We start from the raw sequence: 21,355 nt of genomic DNA, 5'->3' as shown, positions 1-21,355 counted from the left end.
AAATTTATATGGAATTGCAAGATCATCTATCTTTGAGCTAAATTTTATAATTTAATTTATCTTATAGTGATATAGTAATTCAAATAAATCTATTAATATTTGGCTGTATTCTTAGTTTTATTTTATATTTTCAAGTAAATTTAGTCAATTATTAATTTAAACTTGGTATATCAAGTATAATATTTCTTTAATTCTAAAGAGCACCATAAAAAAGCTTAAAATTTTATTTTGAAATCAAGATTTTCTTTTATAGAAGGAAACTTTGTAAATAATTTTATTAAAGTTTGTTAGAAAAATTAGAAATAAAAATGCCATAAAATAGAAATGCTTTCTTACCATCTCTCTATACATATGATAACCATTCTTTTAGTGCTGCATTATATTATCATTTTGAAGGCATTTTTAACATTAATGAAAGAATTTGAATTAAACACAGTTAAACTAATGTGACTGCTGAACTGTACAGACAAAAATCTCTCTTATTGGTGCAAAATGAACAACACTGTGACTGCTTGATTGCTGTTTTGGTCTCCAAATGTAAGACACACACCTTTTGAGCAAAGTAAAAGTGGGGTAAATAATGTATCTTAGAGTTGAGAAAATATGGCGTAATTTTTCATTTCATCTGTTTGCAAATAAATTTAAAGTTTTAAACTTTGTAACATAATAATACATAAAAATGCTATTTACTATTAATGTTAATGTAAAATACAATCTTTAATTTCTGATTTATTTATGGCTGAGCTAGTAAAGACGTTAGTCTTTAGCATTGGGATTCAGATTTGAATCTGGTTCAGATATTTTCATGGATGGTTTGACCCAGATATACTCACTCCCATCATCACCTGGCTGGGTCTATTGTGGATCTGGCTGAAAGTTTGATGGGCTTGAAAGAGTTTTTTTTTTATCATATTTATATTATGAGAGTAAGGAATATATACATTTCATGAGAAATTTGTTGTTATTTGATAAAATATAAATTATATAATGGGTAACCAGCTAGACATACTTCAAGAACTATGCTTAAGTACTTTGTTCTGCAAAATTTTACAAAATTTTGCAGAACATAGCTTTTTCTAATAAAAGGTTGTCTCTGCAAAGAAAGACTCTTTTGTTCCTGGACATGTCAGACTTGAAGATGACCTAATTTTTTTCAATTTTTAAAATTTTTTATACTTAAGTAGTCTATATCAGCATGAGCCAAAGGAAAAAATAATAGGATTATATATACTATATATGTACTAAAATAAAATGTGAGACAATAAGCTGTACAGGGTTAAGTATAACTTGTCTGCTTAGACTTTCTTTTTAACTAGGACTTGTTATTTTGAAAAGAGGGAAACCACATAACCAGTGAGGTAACAAATTGTATGAAAAACCCTTTATTGCAACCAGGGCTGCGGAATCGGTAAAAAACTCGACTCCAACTCCTGATAATTTTAGTAGGCCAACTTCGACTTCTGACTCTGCAAAATTAAATACCAAGTCATTTTATGGGGGGCAGAGACGCTCATAGTGGGTTACCCTACTCTAAACTCTAAAAGTAGCCTCAAACATTTACCCAAATACTTTTATAGTTAGTATTTTTAATATTTAACTTACATTAATATTTATTTGAATAAAAAATTAATTTTTAACAAATATTTAATAAGAGGAAAAAGGGAGAGCAATAAAATTCTATATCTTTATTCTACAGCTTTTGCACTTCAATTTCACCTTTCCAGAAAAGTTAGTCCAACTAAAAAGTGTGCAATCTAGCTACTTCAGCCCCTTGTTCGGAAAAGAAAAATATATACTCTGATCAATTAGTCTGGCTCATTCAGAAAAATAGAATACTTATTTAGAGCGGGGAAAATAAATGAATGAATCAATAATATTCAAATTCAATTGGGTCAAAATAATTTAACTACTAAACACAAATACTACAAAGAAAACTGTTGACGTACGTTTAATATATTAAATTGTTGCATTTTGTATTTAAAATAAATGAATTATAACAAAATACAAAAATATTTTTAAAAATTATTAAATATAAAATAAATTTACTTTTATTTAAATGAAAAAAAAACTAAATTAAATTTAAAATGCCGGAGTTGGAGTCAACACATTTTTCCTGACTCTGAGTCCTCTGGCTAGAAATTCCTTTCGACTCTGACTCTACAGCTCTGATTGGAACAATAACCTGTGTTAACATATGTATCTTATGTTTTGAATATTTGGCTGAATTACTTTGTCGTCTCTCTTAATCCAAGTTTGTAATCCTGTTTTAATTTTTTATCCTGTACCTCTTATAATTTATTGCAGATTTTAATATCATATTATTGATTTTAGACACATCACGCCATTGAATCACATCTCTTGTACTCTTTGGTAACAATGCAGTAGGTAAATAAATCCTGTCTCTCTTGGCATGTTTTTATATACCATGTATCCACTTTTAGTTTCCATAATTCTTTCTCTGCTTCTTGCATGTCTTTACTCTTCTCAAAACATAACTTCTTTGACTTTAATTTGTATACATTAAGATATGTGCTTCCAGTCCTTTATTTTATATGTTGAGTATAATTTGTCTGCTTGGAAAGTCTAAGTTGACAAGTTATACTCAACATATGAAGTAAAGGCTTGGAAGCATGTATCTTAAGCTATATAGAATGTTTCAGAAATGTTTGATCAAATTTCATAGACTTATAGGGGAGGAAAACTTGAATAAAAATATTGAGTCATGTTTTGATCTGAAGCTTAATTAGCAAGTTATTAACAAAGAAATTGTGACTAGTAAATGAATTTCATTACTGATACATATCACATACAGACTTAAAATACAGAAATGATGTTGCTACACTTTGTTGCTTTAATAACTTGCTGATTAAGCTTTACATTAAAAAAGGCCCTCAACATTTTTATTTAGTTTTCCCACTATAAACCTGTGAAATTTGACCAAATCTTTCAAAAATACCCTATATATTTTTAAGTGCAGAGTCTTCAAAAAGAATGTTACCATTTTAAATTACTTTTTTTTTGGAAGACCTGTATATTGAGGGTGTATTTGCAAATATTACTCAACTTCAAAATTAATTAGTATCTTTAAGAACCCTTATGTGAATTGTTTTGGCCTTTCAATGTCAGCTCCTTGTTGTTTGTCAACAAGTCTACATCACAGTTTTTCAGGTGTTACATTTGACCATTCATCTTTAGTACTTTCCAAAGTCCACTTAGAATTGTAGCATGTCAATGGAAAAGTCATTGTTTAAGAAATCCTAAACAGAAGTGTAAATGGCTGATATCTAGTGATTTAGTAGGAATATCCAGTTTATTTTATATAATTTATACTTGTAGGTGTTTTAAGATGTTCAAAATACACATCAGTTTTCTTTGCAGTGTGAGAAGAGTCTTTGTCATGATGGAACACAACTTTGTCCGTAGAGCTTCTTTCTAAATATGGCCTCAGTTGCTAATATAATAGTTAGCATTCACCTTAACTTTATTTGGGACTTTTATAAGAGGAAGGGTTCCTCTAATAAAAGTCAATCCATCAATGATCTTGAACCTTTTGGTCAGCTTTCATAGCACATCATCAACCAAGTTTGGGACTGTTTTGACCAGGAAAAGGGTAACAGGATTTCCAAACTCTATTGCAGAAATATGCTTCATCTAACGTCACTATAAATTCCAATCTACCTGCTGCCAGGTGTCACTCAGTTTGCAAGCATTTGTTTTGCGACTTTTTGTTCTGTGGAAAGGCGATGTACTTTATTTAGTTTTCTGTACTTTTATTGCTTTTAAATACTTATGAATTATGTTTTGTACAGTCCTCTGACAAGTTCAAATTTAATTGGCAACGTTTCTGATCTTTGGAGGGTTTGGGTAGATGATAGTTTGTGGATCTTTTCAATATTAGCTTTGCGTCATGCGGACCTAGGTTTCAAAGAATGTTTTAAGTGATCCTTATTTTCCACATTCCATTGTTATTCATACAAGAAGTAATGATATTGCTTACAATCTTCTGACTTATATCAATGGAACTAGATTTTAGTGCTTTCACAATCTCTCTGGAAGTCAACCATGTTCAGAAAGCACTTATGTACGGAATCAATATCCCAAATTTTGTGCGGCGCCATTTTTCCAAATTTTTTTACTCAAACAATTTTACGACATTGAAAAGAACTATGGGTAACCACAAAAAAGTTTTGTGAATTTTGGTGTTGCCAATTAAAAGATATAACTCAGTAAAGTTGAGTAATGTTTGAGTATATACCCCCATATTTCAAATATTCAAAGTCATCCATGCCACTGATGTCTGAGAGTTTTGTTTCAGCCACTATTATATAAAAAACTAAATTTACTGATTTCAATAGTTGTAACATTTAATGGTAATATTTAACTTTTCAGTTTATTAAATTTATATTTGATTAATGTTTTAATATATAAAGTTATTTTTATTTTTCAGAATTTATCATTATATGTTGCGAGTCTTCTGTACATTATAGCAAAAGAAACTGTGATTCCTAATAATACTAGCTTTTTGAATATAATAATAGAATTAATACAAGGAGAGAAATTATCTTCATTTGAGAAACTGAAGAGTTTTAATAAAGATGCAGATGGCATGGTCAGAATTCAACATCTATTTGTAGAAGAAAATTATAATGTCTTTAATCATTATTTGGTTGGTTTAATAGTTGTTTTTATATGATTTAGTGTAATTTTATTTGTATCTTTTCCTGTTATTAATTATTTTATATTTCAGGCTTGTGACTTTGCATTAGAAAGTCTCTTAAAATTTGTTTCCAAAGCTCAAGACGATTGGTATAAGAAGAAATTTCGGCATCTTGGTGGTTTGGATATTGTCATCGATATAGGTAAGTGAAATGGAATTAGAAAAGATAATTGGAACCAGATGGAAATTGTTTACTAGTCTGGTAGACTAGGATTCAATTTCAGGTTGATTCTCATAAAGAAAGGATACCGTTTGGAAACAAAGATGACAAATGCAAACCTGGTCTATCTGAATGTTAAAAAGATATGTTGACAAAAATTCAGGTGCCATCACTGAATGGGCAAAAAGTTATTAAAGTGTAAAAATAATGTAATGCAAACATGAAAGTTTTACTGATGTACAAAAAGTGTTTGGATGAGTAAACAATGGTCAAGGCAGAAACACTTTTTATAACGCTTTGTAAATGCAAAAGTAAAATATTCATTTTCTTCACATTTTTCAGAAAGACCATGTTGGAAGCAATAAGTTAAGATTGCTTTGAATGGTATAGGCCTTTCTGATTAATATCTACATTTGAAAAAAGAACTGTAATTATCTCAGTTTTCAGCAGGCTGAACATGATAAACATGGAAAGATATACTGAGAGACAGTATGTAGAGTTAAAATATAAATTAATAAATTTTGAAGAAAGTAATTTTATAAATTTTTTTAGTCTTTTCAAATAGTGTGTTTACCTGTTATAAGTATTAATTTAATATTACTTTTCACTTAAAATATTTCCTGTAGGCAAGTTTGTAAGAGATTCTATGATATTTCATCAATGTAATTGTATGATAGATCAAGATTTTTGTATCAATAAACTGTAATATGCTTTCATTTATTGAACATTTTACAAAGTATAAAATGAAAACCTCTAAATTATGTAGTAAAAATTTCCTTTTTTTAATAATTTATGGTCCAGAACATTATATAGGGTGTTAAAAAATCATTTAGCATTTATATGGTGGATAGTACTGTACATACCATACTGAGCAAAAAACTTTAGTAACTATATGTCAAAAACTTAATTATTTTTGAGATGTTAACAATTTTGTATATTAGTATCACAACTGACTTCTAGGTTCTGTAGTAGTTCCAGTCAGTATAAATTAATGCTATTTTTTATTAACAAAACATGAAATCTTTAGAACTTCTACTTCGTAATAAAGAAACATTTTTTGTATTCCATTTATTCAAAAAAAAAAGGCAAAAAGGATGCACTGTATCACCAGATTTCATACAAGATCTCAATTGTCCCATCTAAGAATTTGTACTGTGTACTCTCACTAGTCTGAACTCCATTTCATCCAAACCAGTTTTGTTTGCTTTGCCACTAATTATTTCATCCAAAAATGAAAAGAAAAAAGACTTTTTTTAAAAACATAACAGATTTCTTAAATATGTATCAAATATAGTATAAAGATTTTCAAAATATATATATATATATATTTGTCAGCTAACATTCAGCTAATTAACTTTTTGCTGATCCAAACAATCCTGTATATAGATTGAATTAGCAAGAGAGTATCTCTAAAACATAATGTCATTAGAAATATATCACTTTAATAAATTGCATTTTAATAGCTTGCTCTATTAAAAATTACTTTTTGTCATTTGAGAGAGGTTTTTTTTTAATCTTTATGAATAATTCTATAAAATACATTGTAACAAGTCTATACAGAGATAAATAAAAAAAATTTGTTTCATTAAGGGAAGATCAAAGAAAAACCAATGATGGTGACATTGTAATGGAAGTAGCTATTAAGCATACATAGTCAACTAGCAAAACTATGTGCAGTTTTTGAACACATTCGATGTTTCTATTGGTGGTTTTGCTAATTTGTAATTTCCTTAAAACCTACCAGTGTTTTTTCATTCCCCTCCCTTGTTTTTCCAGGGACAAATGGCTTTGCTTTGGATGAATTTTTTTTTTCAGTTCATTTTTATGAAATTATTAGCAGAGCTAGCAGGCATTGTCTGATTGAAAAGTAATAAGAACAACAAATATCAAAAGAACACAGATTCCTTTATTGTGTTATTAGGGGAAGTAATTACTGGATATTTAGAGACTCCAGATGTATTGCCTATACTAATTATATTTATTTTGCTCAAATATTTATCTAGACTAAACATGTGATAAAGTATCTAATAAGTATTTTTAAATTATATTTTTCATATTATTGTTGTTTAAATTTAAGTTTATTTTAAAGACAGAAATTCTATTCATACAGAATAGTGATATTTTTTAAATTAAATGCTACGATTTGTTTATAAAATACTCTTATTTTAAATCCTAGTTAACTCTCAGTGCAAAAATTTATGGAATGAAGATGTTTCATCAAGTATTCAGATATATAATACAAATAAATTAGGAAAATGCTTAAATATTCTGCAGAATGTGAGTAAATATTTTAAGCTGTTTTTTATATTATCTCTAATAGGTAAATTCACAAATTTCATCAAATATATCACATTATAATGGTTTGACAAATCTTTAAATAAAATTTTTATCTTTTGACACGATAAAAATTTTATTATATTAAATATGCAAAAGATATAACAGTTAAAATTGTTTAAAATCAGTTTTAAAACTAAAGAACAATTTTATAAGAACAGTGTTTATTGATTCAATAAATTATAAATGAAAGGAAAATATTACTAAAGCAAAAATAAATAAGTAAATAAATACTTTCTTATATTCCAATAAACAATTTTAAAAAATGTTTAAACATTAATCAAATAAAAATTGCTTGTACAGGTTGCATCGGAAGTAGTAGGACGATGTTTGAAATACTATGATATTAAAAGTGTTGGTTTTATAAAGAAAGCAAAGTTTTGTTTATGTGAATTAGATGTCAAATAATCGGTCTTCAATTTTTCTTCTTGCGATCAAATGCACCATCGATATTAATGTATACTTGGAGCTATGTTTGAAGCACCATATGTCAATGTCAAGTATTGCTCTACTACTACTGATACACACTGTAGTATTGTAAATTAAACAAACTTTGCTATTTACGAGAATTTAGTTTACTTTGATGTACAAAATTGACTCATTCATTAGATATTTTCAGCATATAAAGGGTGTCCGAGAAAGATCTTTATCATTCTAAACATTAATAACAAAAATACTAACAGGTGAAATGAAATGCAGTTTGCTGCAAAAGAATGAAGAAATCTAAGAGTTTTTTTACAGTACCTTCAATGTAGATGTACGCGAGATCTGTTAGTAGCACGAACAACCTTGAGTCTGTACTCAATTTCCCTCCAAGTGTTTTTTAACATTTGCGGTGTAACAGTGAGGATTGTTAATTGTATTCTGTCAACATTTCCTGTCTCTTTAAACTTCTCCATCTGTGCATAAATTGAAGGCACACTTGGTGGGTCTTTATGGTACACATCTGGCGAAAATTTCTTTGCATGGTTATCGGCGATTTTGTTTTGGCTAACCACAATACACACTGCACTTTCTCTTGTGCAGTTGCCATTTTCTTTACTTATCACAACTGGTAATTGATACCAGAAAAAACTCTTAGATTTCTCCATTCTTTTGCAGCAAACTGCATTTTATTTCACCTGTTAGTATTTTTGTTATTAATGTTTAGAATGATAAAGATCTTTCTCGGACACCCTGTACTTAAGATGAAAGTATGCATAGTAATTAGTAGCTATTCTGGTATTGAGATGAAAGACAGGGAGGCGACTATTAATTTTTTTATAAGAATTATTATTTATAAAATAAAAATAGTGTTGCAAGTCTGTTTTCTCATAATGGGGTTTTGTTGTAATAATTATTTAAAACAGTATATTTTTGAACTTTTTTTAACTTTGCCACTAATAAATCATAATAAAATTTAATTAAATTCTATCATATTTAGTGACATATAATAATGATAAAATTTCTGTATAAAAAGTATTTTAGTTTTATCAATGTATAAAATTTATGTTGACCTAAATAAGTTACAGTATACTTTAACCAACAATATCCATTAAAAATTAATAAGAATTGATAAACAGCATTAACTTTTGAAATTAAAATGAAAAAATTAACATAAATGTTTTTAAAATTGTTAGGTTAATTAATTAGCAATAAGTCATCTTAACATTAGAAAAAAAACCATTCTTTTAATATATTGATAACATTAATGATGATAAAATATAAGCCAATTTTAATTATTTTGTGGTGTTCTATACCAGGGATGGCAAACGTTTTTGAGTCCGCATGCCATATTGTAAGCATACTTAGCTTTAAAGATGTTAATGTGTGCCAAAGCCTTAGACTTCGAATAATGATATTTAAAGAAATTAAACGAATACGCTTTAATTCAAATAAATGTAAAATATCTGATTGAAAAAAGGATGATCAGGTGATAAACAGAAAGGATGATTGAAAAGGACAAAAATCATATGATACATTATGTGCCAGATGATTTCTCTTATGTGCCACAGACTTGCCACCCCTGTTCTATAACCAAAGGTGTAACCAATATTTTAAATCTCTGAAATATTGTCTGTAATTTAGATTTAAAATTGATGAATTATAATAAAATTATTCTGACAAATGTCGTAACTAAAATATAATATTGATAGTTCTTCACTTGGCAACTTGCTTTTCGGTACGTGGCACTTTGATACCATACATTTTGTATGCCAAATTTTCATTTAGCCAACAAGTGAACATTTTTTTATCTCAAGTAGTAGTGTTTTTTGTTAGTTTTGAATATTTTTTACAATGAATATTTAATAATTTCTTACTTTTAAAAACTATAAAATCTTTCTCTCTCTCTTTTTCTCCTAGAAACAAAACTCCCTTTATAATGTGCATCTCAATAGAGTTGCATGTTTACATGCGTATTATTAACTTTCAATTATTTAGACTTTTGTACAATTTTCATGAATGCATTATATCCAAAGTTTAAGGCTATATGTTATATTAAAACATAAAAGATTTTTATCTAATGCCATTACTCTATATTGAGGATTCCCAAACTTTTTGACTTTGTGACTTTTTATCCACTCTTCATTTTGTTAATATAGATAATAATAATAATGAATAAGAATCTGGTGAGTCAGTATTAACATACTATTTTAATAGAAAAGATTTACTTAGCAGACAAATTTACATCATTTTGAACTGTCATTTATATAACCCATTGGACTAATAATTGTTAATGAATTATTTTTAATCAGCACCTAATAGACACCTTACTAGTTTTTGACCTCTGAAAAGGCTTATTAACTATTTAGAGGACCCTGCTTTATTTGAAGATCTTTATGTATTTGAAATTAGGATATTTTTATCAAATAAATTAAATTGTGTAATTAGAAAAAGAAAATGCCAGTTGTTTTTATTAAAGAAATAAATATTGTTGTTTATCTACAGGTGATATTCCCAGTCTGTAGCTTTTCTCACTCTATCAGCTTTCTGTAAAATCTTGAAAACTTTTTTTTTCTAACCTTACTTTCATTAGCACAAGTTCAATGGCAAAAACCATTAACAATGAAAAGCTTCCTTAAAGCAGCATTTGTAGATTGTTGAAATTGCTGAAAGGAGGACCAGAATAATTTTGTGATTTTAAAAAATGGCAGAAAAAATTTCCCAAAATTGACAATTCCAAGCTACAAAGTGTACAAAGGTGAAATAGGGTTTGCAAATCATGTTGTTAGAATGCATGTTTATGCTTTGTAGCTTTTTTAAAATGCTGCTTTTCAAAAAACAAAAAAGCTTCCTATAGTGAATACTCCTTATATATTATTCAAAATGACATCTGATTTGATAAAAAAATATTTCTATTAAAAGCAGATTATCCCAAAATTTTACTTTTCTGGCTGTTATATATAACAGGAAAAGTATGACAATCAATATAAACCACACTCGTACCCAGCAGAATTCAATAAATAAAAAACTTAAACCAACACCTTAATGTTCGCTGAGAGAATTTATTAATTTAACAAACGTTTTCGATCTAATCGATAGATCATCTTCAGGTTAAAAAGAATATTTCTTAAATGGAACACCAATTTCAAAATTTAAAAATAACCAGTAACATTAATAAAAAATAATAATTGTAAAAGATACAACAAATGTAAGATAAAACAACGTTTTACTCGTACCCATATATAATATTATCTATCCTAACCAGAAATAATTTACCATTAAAATATACTAGAGCTCACGTGCCTCTTATAAGTTTTCCAAGCCGAAGGAAGACCCTCTGCGTCCCTTGCGTTAATACATTTATCTTTTAGCTTGCTTCTGTAAATTTCTATCTTTTCAGCCGTTCTTGCCAAAGTTGGGGAATGTACCTGTTTTATGATTTTCGCCTCATTCCAACGTACCAAGGATCCCTTCGCCTGCCCCATCTGGGCTAGTACTGTTGTATTGGAACCTTTTCTAATATCATATTTATGTTCCTTGATCCTTATTCCTAGGTTTCTAGTAGTAACCCTACATAATCTTTATTAATACCTAATAGCTGGTTCTCGTAGGGAATCTTATACACACCCGCCTTATCTTCTTTTTTAACTAACCCTTTATCGTTTCTAAGTATTTTATACAATTTCGGAGCTCTTTTAAGATATGTAGGGTTACTACTAGAAACCTAGGAATAAGGATCAAGGAACATAAATATGATATTAGAAAAGGTTCCAATACAACAGTACTAGCCCAGATGGGGCAGGCGAAGGGATCCTTGGTACGTTGGAATGAGGCGAAAATCATAAAACAGGTACATTCCCCAACTTTGGCAAGAACGGCTGAAAAGATAGAAATTTACAGAAGCAAGCTAAAAGATAAATGTATTAACGCAAGGGACGCAGAGGGTCTTCCTTCGGCTTGGAAAACTTATAAGAGGCACGTGAGCTCTAGTATATTTTAATGGTAAATTATTTCTGGTTAGGATAGATAATATTATATATGGGTACGAGTAAAACGTTGTTTTATCTTACATTTGTTGTATCTTTTACAATTATTATTTTTTATTAATGTTACTGGTTATTTTTAAATTTTGAAATTGGTGTTCCATTTAAGAAATATTCTTTTTAACCTGAAGATGATCTATCGATTAGATCGAAAACGTTTGTTAAATTAATAAATTCTCTCAGCGAACATTAAGGTGTTGGTTTAAGTTTTTTATGTATGACAATCAGTCAAAAAGTGACCTCCCCAGATTTTTACATTTTTGGTGAGAGCTGAATCCTGTATTAAAATGGTATTTTATATTAAGTATAGTGTTTTAACTATATGTATCAGTTTTCTATAGTATAGTAGCTATTATTTCTTCATAGTAAAATATCACTGTTACTTTATTGGTACTTTATGGCCAGCTACATAATCATTTCTTTAACTCCTTATACTCCACAAATGTACCCTTAGCTTTTGGATACCTGTTTAAGGTTAAATTGCAAGTTATATTTATAATCTGTATTTATATCACACTACAGTGGTGCTTCATATAATGTACTTAATCCATTCCAGGTGCACGTCCATTAAGTGAAACATCCATTATACGAAATGCATTTTCCCATAGAAATACATGTTAAAACATCTAATTCGTTCCGCAGCATAAAATAACCGTACTGTATCATTAAAAAAGTGAACGTGGGGTGTGTTCTTTTATTCCTCCGCGTAACTCTGCACGAGCAGACATCTGTTTAAAAATTCCTGCAGAATGCGTTCCTAAATTCCGGTGGGAGTGCGTGCCGTTGAACGGCAAAAACGGCCACTTGTTGCAGTAGTTTATGGTGGAAAGCAACACGGTGTCCTCCATGGCTCAGATAGTTTTGTTTCTGTGTCCATTAGGTGGTTTTGTGAATGAAAATTTAGAAATTGTGAAAGTGCGAGTTAGTGCATGCAGTGATGTAAGTGTCTTTTTCAAATTTTTTTCGAATGGTAGCCGGCATTCTAATTTTTTCGTGGCTATTTTGAATGCTCTTTCAACAAATAATCCATTTTATGGTTAAATTTTACAATCGGGACCCTTCTTTTGACTTTAAAAGCTCATATTTTAGAATTATAGATTCCTCCATCACAATACTATTGATAGTGTGGGCGCTGCCATTTTTTTTCTTGCACCGTCATTCCTAAATGCCTTACAAACACAGCGCACTCCCATAGTAGCAGAGACACAGAGCGATCGCTATTAAAGAATGCACCCATGGAGCAGTCACCAATTATGCCAGAAAGTTTGTTGTTTGCAGCCAGTTCGTTGCTCGAGTCACATAATAGCCAAACAGAAAGTCCGTTATTCGCAGCGTCTGTTATTCGAGGCGTACGTTATACGAGGCACCACTGTATATAATAGTCAACAAACTTACAAACATAGTGCATGTGTGTAAGTAGGGTCTACCAAGCTTATAAAAAGTTGTTGTTGTATGAGTGCACTGGAGTTACTCTAAGAGTCTAGAAGAGCTGTTTGTGGCATGCTAGGGGCAGTTGGCACAAGACCAACTTTTCTGAATACATAGCGAAGTCTCTCAGTATATATTCTTTCTACTTGAATAAAGATGATAGAATAATAATACTCATTGATTTTGAGTGCTTCTTTATGCTTAGTAAAATATTCAGATAAATAAATTGTTTAACTTTTTCACTCATCACAAAAAGATTTAGCTACTCTATCAGAAGCATTGTATTTTGTTTGAGTTTTTTTTTCTATAAATATACTTTGTAAGAATACTTGTATGGTACTTTAATCATCATTTTTTCCACCAGAATATATCAATTTTTATATCCCAGACTATATTGTGTGTTGTGTAACATGAACATTATATATTGTGCCGACTGAGAATGGAGAATATCTTTAATCAGTTCGGTCAAGTTGAGTGATGATCTAGCTGACGTAATTGGTGATAAATCTACTCAGTATGAAGAAATCACTTGGTTCAAATGCAGAAAGAAAAACATTTAAGATCATTTTTTTCTTCCTGACATTTTTAAATGGATTAATTTGTACATTCTGATTTTTACATTCTATTTAAGATGACAGTATTATTTATCTATATATTTGAATTTGAAAGAAATTAAGATAAAATGCAGAAGTTAAAGTAAATTCTACAAACAAATGACAAAGTAAGATTTCCTGTTTTACTTATTTCTGCTAAAATAAGCCTTGTGACAAACTGCAGTTGTCAGTTGATGTCTCTTCACTGAATAGCAAGAGTATGCACTACGATATGGGTCTCGCATGTTTAAATTATGCAAATTTAGAAATAGTGATTGCACTAAATATATGACACTAATTGTCATTATCATACTTGTTTTCTGAGCAAAAGACACCAAGTCTATGAAACTGCCATATTTTGTGGCAGTCTATGGTTTAGGTATAATTATGGTGTAAATTCAGAAATGGCTGGGTTAATGTAGTGAAAGAACAAAGTAGGCAATCATCCATCTCTGTCAATCATATTGTTGACATCAATTGGACTTTCACTTCTTCCCCAACTGAGAAAGCACTTTCAAAATTTATGCTTCCAGTCTGATGAAGATATCCAAGAAGTCAAACATTGACTTGACTTGCTCTCTCTAAATGTATATTAATAATTTTTTTGTAATTGACTTTTTTTGATGTCATATACAACATACAGTCATTTATCATTTAAGATTTATTGTTCTCACAAGTAATAAAATAAACAAATGTAATTTTTATAGAGATAAATGTTCAATCATTAAAAGGTTTTGAAGATTAATTATTGCATTTATTTCATTAAAAATGGCTGAATTTACTTTAAAAAATAAAAAAGTTGAATTCATACATTATGATGATGATATGTAAGTAATTGTAATTATTGCAAGTTGTGGAATGAGAAACTTAAACATTACATCTTACAAATTTAGACTATGTGATAAAAGTGGTGCCACTGATTCCACTGCACTACCAATTATCCAATAAATTATTCTAAGAAAAAGATGACTGCTAGTTTTAAATAGTGGTGTCACAATACCACACTTGTGTGCTCCTCTTCCTTCCCCCGTCTTACCTCTTGTGTGTCCTGTTCTCAACCATGATAATTTGATAAGTGAATTGGTGAATATAACAGTTGCAGATTTCAGTATATGGGCGTTACTAGAGGTAACGCCCATATACTATGAAGCCTCAATATAATGAAATTTCCAGTTTCCAGCCCCATTTAATGTAAAATATTAAAATTTCAATATCAATCAAGATCAATGTCAGGAAGTCATCTGATTGCCAAATGATTGCAATTCATCGCATACTCCACATTATAAGTGTGTGTGCACATACTCCACATTATAAGTTTTGCATCATTGGAATAATTTAGTGGTTGATTACACTATGTAAGCTGTGTTTCAGTGCTGTGTACTGCAATAAATGAGGTATGAAGAAAAGAATAAATTGTACTAGAAGAAAATGACATTCAATAGATTAAAAATAAAGATGTCTCAATCAATAGATTTTGGAAATATGGACAAAGAGGATGTATGAAATTTAATAAATGCAAAAGATAATGTTTTTACAGTGGAAGGTTTAGAAAAACTTGTTAACAATGAAGCAAAAGAAAACAAAGAAGACAAAATTTAAAAAGTCCTTACCAAAAAAATCAAGTTGATGGCTGAAGTGGTTAAGGTGTCAGCCTATCACTCTGAGAGATCCAGGATTGAATCTAGGCAAGCAACTCTCCAGGAATGTTTTGGGAGGCAAAGGATGGAGCTCAAATATGTTGAGCCCCATTCTGCTTTCCAGCCATTCCCATTAGGACCTGGCCAAATTTGTGATGGGTACAATTAAAGTCTTTTTAGTGTCCCACAGAGCGAAAAGAGTCAAAAATATATTTAGACTTGTAAATTATTAATTATAAACTACTTTTCTTAGAGCAAAAACTTTTTATGACACTAAAATGCTTTTGCAATATGCACCCTTCATCAAAAAAAAAATTGGAGAAAATACCTTGATATTAATGGTTTCTCACTCCTAGACTAAGATTAGATAGATAAATCTAGTATAAACAGTAGATAAATTAGTAATCTGGTATCTTCTCTTGATTTTTGATAAGGAGGTATAAGTTGAAAAACATTTGAGTTATTTTAAGTAGTTCAAACTCCAAGAAAAGAAGTTTTATGTAAAAAAATAAAATTCATTAATATTAATTTCTTCAGAATGTAGGCTAAGAAATGAATTGAATGTAAGTGCATAGGTTTTTGTACTTTATAAAGTAATATATATTTATTTTATAATATATTTTTACTTTATAATATATGTATTTTTACCTGTTAGAAATTAAATTTCATTTATATGATGTATTATTCCATGCATCATAATCTTTTAAACTTCACATATGCCGCATAAGATACTTTGCTTCAAAATTTTCATCCTGTTGCAAACAACATAAGCTTATTTGATGTCATATTTAATGCATAAGATTGATGATGTACAACTGTACAGTATCAATCTTATGCAAAATACTCTCTATATTACTTTATAAACTATAAAAACCTATGCACTGCAGTAAAATTAACTTTTTACTAAATATATAGATTATGAGGTTTGTTATAACAAATAGGAAGAACTTTTTAAAAAACAAGACCAAGTTTTTTAAAAAGTGTTTCTGGTCTTGTCAGAAGAAACATAAGGAAAATTTTGGAACAGAATAGCTAATAGATTGCTCTTAAATGATTCTTCTTATATGGGGGTAACTGCAGTCCTAGAAAAGTACAAATAATGTCCAATGGAGATTAAAGAAAGCAGTTTTATTTTCTTTGAATCAAGAATATGACAATTTTTTTAATGAAAAGATACATAGTTTGCTATAATTTTATGGTTACAAGAACACAAACCTTTTAGTGTAATTTTGTTTTTATTATTATGGAGTTTCTTTTTTCTTGAAAGGAAAAAGCAACTCTATAATACTTACTAACTTCAACATGAAACTTAAACCCCGCTCATGGATTTTAAGTTTTTGAGAGGAATTTCCTTCATTTTTATTTAAAATTCTGTTTTAAAATGTTTGATGTTGATTTTTTTTATGATTACTATAATATAAAACAAGAATAAATGTTTAAAGCATTTAAAAATAAATTATTTTTAATATATACATGAATTTTCTTTCAGGCAATTTTTAAAAATCCCGATAATCAGACACACATATTGAATTACAAAAATGCCGTTCTCTTACAAAATATAGTCAGGTAATTATTAATTTTAAAGGACTTAATTCAATAAAAAAAAAAAACATTTTCTTTCAATCTTAAAACGAAAATAACTAATATTTACGTTGCAGGATTTTGCAGTTTTGCCGCGGGAAACTCTCTCGACAGAATTTCAATAAAGTACCTGCAAAAGTATATCTATCCTGTCTCTCCGCCATACTGAAATTATTAGTTAATATCACTCACAAAAATGGTAATTTATTAAATATTTTTAAAAGAATAAACATCTAATAAATCGAAAATTAAATTTTAGAATTTGAAAAATTAAAAATATAAAAATCGGCTACATCTTAAGTACGGACGGACGTGAAAAATTGGAAGATATTTGTGATTCTCCGAAATGAATATTGGAAATTTATTTCTCTCTTTCGATATAAAAATAAGCAAATAAATTTGTAGATACTGTAACAATATATTAAATGATTTATTCTTTCAACTTTGTAGTTCATAAATGAAATAAAAAGAATCATTAAGATTGTCATATCCGTAATAATATTTTAGAAAAATTTTATTACATATTACACAATAGTCTAGCATGAGAAAGTCCCATCTGTCGCTCGCAATTGGTAGTATTAGGTTAAAGAAAGATACCAATAAATTCTTGAATATTTCTTCTTGTCTATAGTCGACATCTTCAATTTGTTAAATGACGTATCTATATTGTAGAAAAATAAAATGTTAAGTAAAATATCTTTATTATAGCATCTAGTGCATCTAAAAACAACTTTTTTCTACTTTCTGGCAATATTGCTCAATTTTGCGTAATTTTTTTTATTTGATAAACTCTCCTCTAACCACTCTTTTTCTTCAGTTCTTAGCAGCGTGGCTATTGGAGATTATGGCGAAGTGATGGATATCTTGCTATACTACATTATCTCTCTCCCGTTGCTCAGGAAGAATTCGACATTATGTTACTGGTATATAAAATATTTTATTGCTATTTATCCATTTAAAGTTTAGTCCATAGCCTGCTGAAAATTCTATTTATTTTAGCTTTTAGGATTTCTCACTAACTTAATTATATGCAGCAAAGAGAATTTATATAGATTTATCAATGCAGTCGTGATGATTCCAGTAAACAGTTTTCAAGATGAAATTAGTGCACTGGAAGCTTTAACTGAGGTATGTTAAAATGTATAATAATTAATTATAAGTGTTTAAAATCAAAGTTTAATTTCAGCTTTTTCAAGTGACGTATAAAGAATCTCAAAGAATAGAAGCAATTACCGAGAGGCTATTATACAAGTGCGCAATTCAGAGTCCGGGTCATGATAAGAGTTTAGATGATAATGCTTCCAGAGGTATGTCAAAATGAGGTATTAAATATTAATTTTTCTATCGAATTAATAAAAAATTACGGTCATTAATTACAGTTTTTCATTCTGCCGACCATCACATGGAACACACCATGATATGTGCTCATATTGCTCTGATTTTAGGACATGCCATTGAAGTCAATTCAGTAAGCATAACATAAAACAGTTATGTGGTATTATACGACACAGTTTCAATGCTTTTTTTTAAAATAATTTTAGCATAATATTTTGACAATAAAAAAGAAATTATCATCGGGAGACTTTGCGGAGATGACTAATGTTTTAAAGGAATTTCACGATTTTGTTCGTCTCACTGTAAGTTGATTTAATAAAAGTTAGTTTATTATTTAGGTATTAACACAGTAAACCCTTATTGCTCTCTAGAATCTCTTGGAGGATAATGATTTACAAAATATTCAAAGAATTGTGGATGTTTTATCTGCTTTATGAAAAATCTCTTTGAAAACAATATAAAGGTATATACAATTCTTTTCCCCTTATAATTATTATTAGCAAGTATAAAAAATTTAATAACCTTTTTATTTTACAGCTTTATTTATTTTGGATTTTTTGTACGCATGTCTCCTTTACTTTTTCAAATGAAATAAATATTATCAAGACATTTACATTTTGTGTTAAGTTAATGGCATTCATTCTCCTACAAAATAAACCGATCTTGTTGCCAGATAACGTGGAAATTACAAACATTTTCTGGTTTTTAAAGAGTTTTTTTCATTATCAAATCTAGTTTAATTTACAAGAAAAAACATAAATAAGATAAAGTATTTTTATTTGAGGGTGATCTTATCAGTTAAACAAAAATTATAGGATTAGGTTAATTATGATAATAGCAGATAATTTATTAAGAAATTAATATTTGTTATCTTTTGCCACACAAAAAAGTTGCGGCCACACTCAAAAAACAACTTAAAATATGCACATTGGCGTAATCTGATGTCGTATGTAATAATCTGAGCGAAGAACTTCCATTTTGGTTCATAATTAGTGCCAAAATCTCTCAGATTTCAGATGAGTTTAATATCATTTTAACAAATTACTTCTTACATCCTTCAAATCTCTTATTTGTGATGCTTCGTCACCTAAGAAGCAATGACCATCTCTTGTTTTCTTCAAGCATTGTCTGACATCATTTGTTTCCTCGGACGTTTTAGTAAATTTTACAAAATTGAATATGATGTTTGTTTCTGAGATAAAAGCCTGATAATAAGCAGATCATCAGTAAAGTGATTAATTTGTATCTAATGCATTGTTTTAACTCATTAGCTAATGGGTAACAGTTTGCTTGCCCAACCTAGTCTGCTGTTCATCAACTTACAGATTATTAATTTAATTTTTTTTTCGTTTTTCTCTTCTCCCCTTATTATCGTCAAATGCCAGAAATCTGGGGACACGACTGAACGAATTTTTAATGTAATTCTTTCGTCACCTGTTAAATGTTATCTCAAATTACGACAATCTCTGATTTTTGAGGAGAAGGCAGTTTACCGTATATGGATACAATAAGTCAATCTTATTGATTTTAAGCATAGTTCAATGACATTATTATCATAAAAATAGAAAACAAGCACACAAATTTTAGTTATTCAGAATTATTGGCCCAGAATTTAATAGTTTTAAAAAGATTTTTTAAGTCTGTATAACATAATTTGATTTTAAGCATAAAAACCAAGCATTCTACAAGCTTTTTTTCTTTGTTTAGAAGGACTTTAAAGGTTTAGGAGTATAAAACTGTTATATTTTTAAATTTGCACTATTATTCTTAGCAACTCTTTGGTTTTGAAAGCCTCTTATGGGTTTGAATTGCTTGTATTCTGTTAGAGGAGCCATAGATTAATCACAAAAGAGCTTCGCAGTTTCTCTGAAGCAGTTCCGGCAACCACTTTTGGATATTTTCCATCCGGAAGAAGAGAATAAAAATCACCGTTAGAAAACTAAATAAATAAAAATTCACTTGACCTAACCAAAAAGAAAAAAAGAGGGAGAAGGAAGCTCATCTCCATCAAATGTTTTGACAAGTGGTAAAATTTATATATACCAAAATAAGTCCAGAGGAGGTGCAAATACGTTAACACCCGAATTGGAAAGTGCAACCATCACATCATTATCCACCTTGAAATACCAGGTAAAGCTTCCCCCAACTGATACTTTTCTAAGTAAGGCATTGCTTCCTCTTCTCTTCCCCCCACTCTCTCTCCACCCTGCTACATCCTCCCCCCTCTTTTAGTCTCTCTCCAAGTAAAATGCAATCAATTTCGATTTCGTATGTCATAGCAACGTTGACAACAAATATCGAGACCATTTTGATATCCATAATCCAACCTCCTCAACTAGTAACGTTGAGAGTGAGACCATCTATCAGACTCTTGTCAGCCCCATCTATTTCTTAGTCAAACCCCAAAAAACCAGTTTATTTTCTACACCCCGTAGGGTATAGTGCATCTCTATTTATAAAAACCTTAGGAGTGTATACTCGTGATTTTTATTTTTATTTTTTTTCTCTCTCTCTTTTTCTTCTTCTTCTCTTCCTTTTCCTGTTTTCCTCTTCCACTTCTCACTTCCTCTCTCTTATATCCAGAGAGGCGCAAAAGGTTGGAAGGTAAGCATTTTCAGACACGTGCTCCTAAATCGAATTAAGGTGTAACGTGTGAATGAAGATATGTGGTTGTTGCTTATTGTCTCGTTGTACGTGCTTCTGTTTAGTTGCTGATGCTTTTTCACCTCTTCTCGGGGACTTTGGGAAGCTTTTTATCTATATATAACACTAAATATATATATAGAGGAAGGAGGAGTCTGATGATATTCGAAACTTCATCACTCATCTTTGATAACGATAATCTGCTTTATTATTAACAGCTGTTGAGTTGTGTTACTATTAATTAATACCCCTTACCCAATTAACGATATTCGCCTCACCAGATGGCGCTTCCTGATTGAGGTGGACGGTAGTTTTTTCGAGGGATTAATTTTTAAGTAGGTTTTCGTGAGTGAATTATTAATAGTTTTTTATTTTTATTTTCTTCTCCTATTCATTTGCTTGTTTAAAACGTGACTAGTTGCTTAGTTTTTGGAGGTTTTTATAGTTTTTTTCCCTAGTTT

General features: G+C 29.4%; 1 protein-coding gene across 2 annotated transcripts in view; it reads left to right on the top strand.

Annotated features, from left to right (window-relative positions):
- Positions 1–18,044, top strand: part of LOC136977386 (wings apart-like protein homolog) — a 34,492-nt gene extending 16,448 nt beyond the window's left edge. For both annotated transcript variants that reach the window (XM_067272845.1, XM_067272843.1), the window contains 7 exons: positions 4,448–4,666; positions 4,748–4,859; positions 7,054–7,154; positions 16,825–16,901; positions 16,994–17,115; positions 17,734–17,839; positions 17,916–18,044. In XM_067272845.1, coding sequence (XP_067128946.1) covers positions 4,448–4,666; positions 4,748–4,859; positions 7,054–7,154; positions 16,825–16,901; positions 16,994–17,115; positions 17,734–17,839; positions 17,916–17,922 — 744 coding nt within the window. In that variant the 3' untranslated portion in view covers positions 17,923–18,044. The remainder of the gene's footprint in view (positions 1–4,447; positions 4,667–4,747; positions 4,860–7,053; positions 7,155–16,824; positions 16,902–16,993; positions 17,116–17,733; positions 17,840–17,915) is intronic.
- The last annotated feature ends 3,311 nt before the right edge of the window (positions 18,045–21,355 follow it).

This window comes from Centruroides vittatus, unplaced genomic scaffold (genome assembly GCF_030686945.1).
Source record: "Centruroides vittatus isolate TY-2023 unplaced genomic scaffold, ASM3068694v2 contig_458, whole genome shotgun sequence".
Classification (NCBI taxonomy): Eukaryota; Metazoa; Arthropoda; class Arachnida; order Scorpiones; family Buthidae; genus Centruroides; species Centruroides vittatus.
The sequence above is the reverse complement of the archived record's forward strand: the minus strand, read 5'-3'. Positions and strand labels throughout refer to the sequence as shown.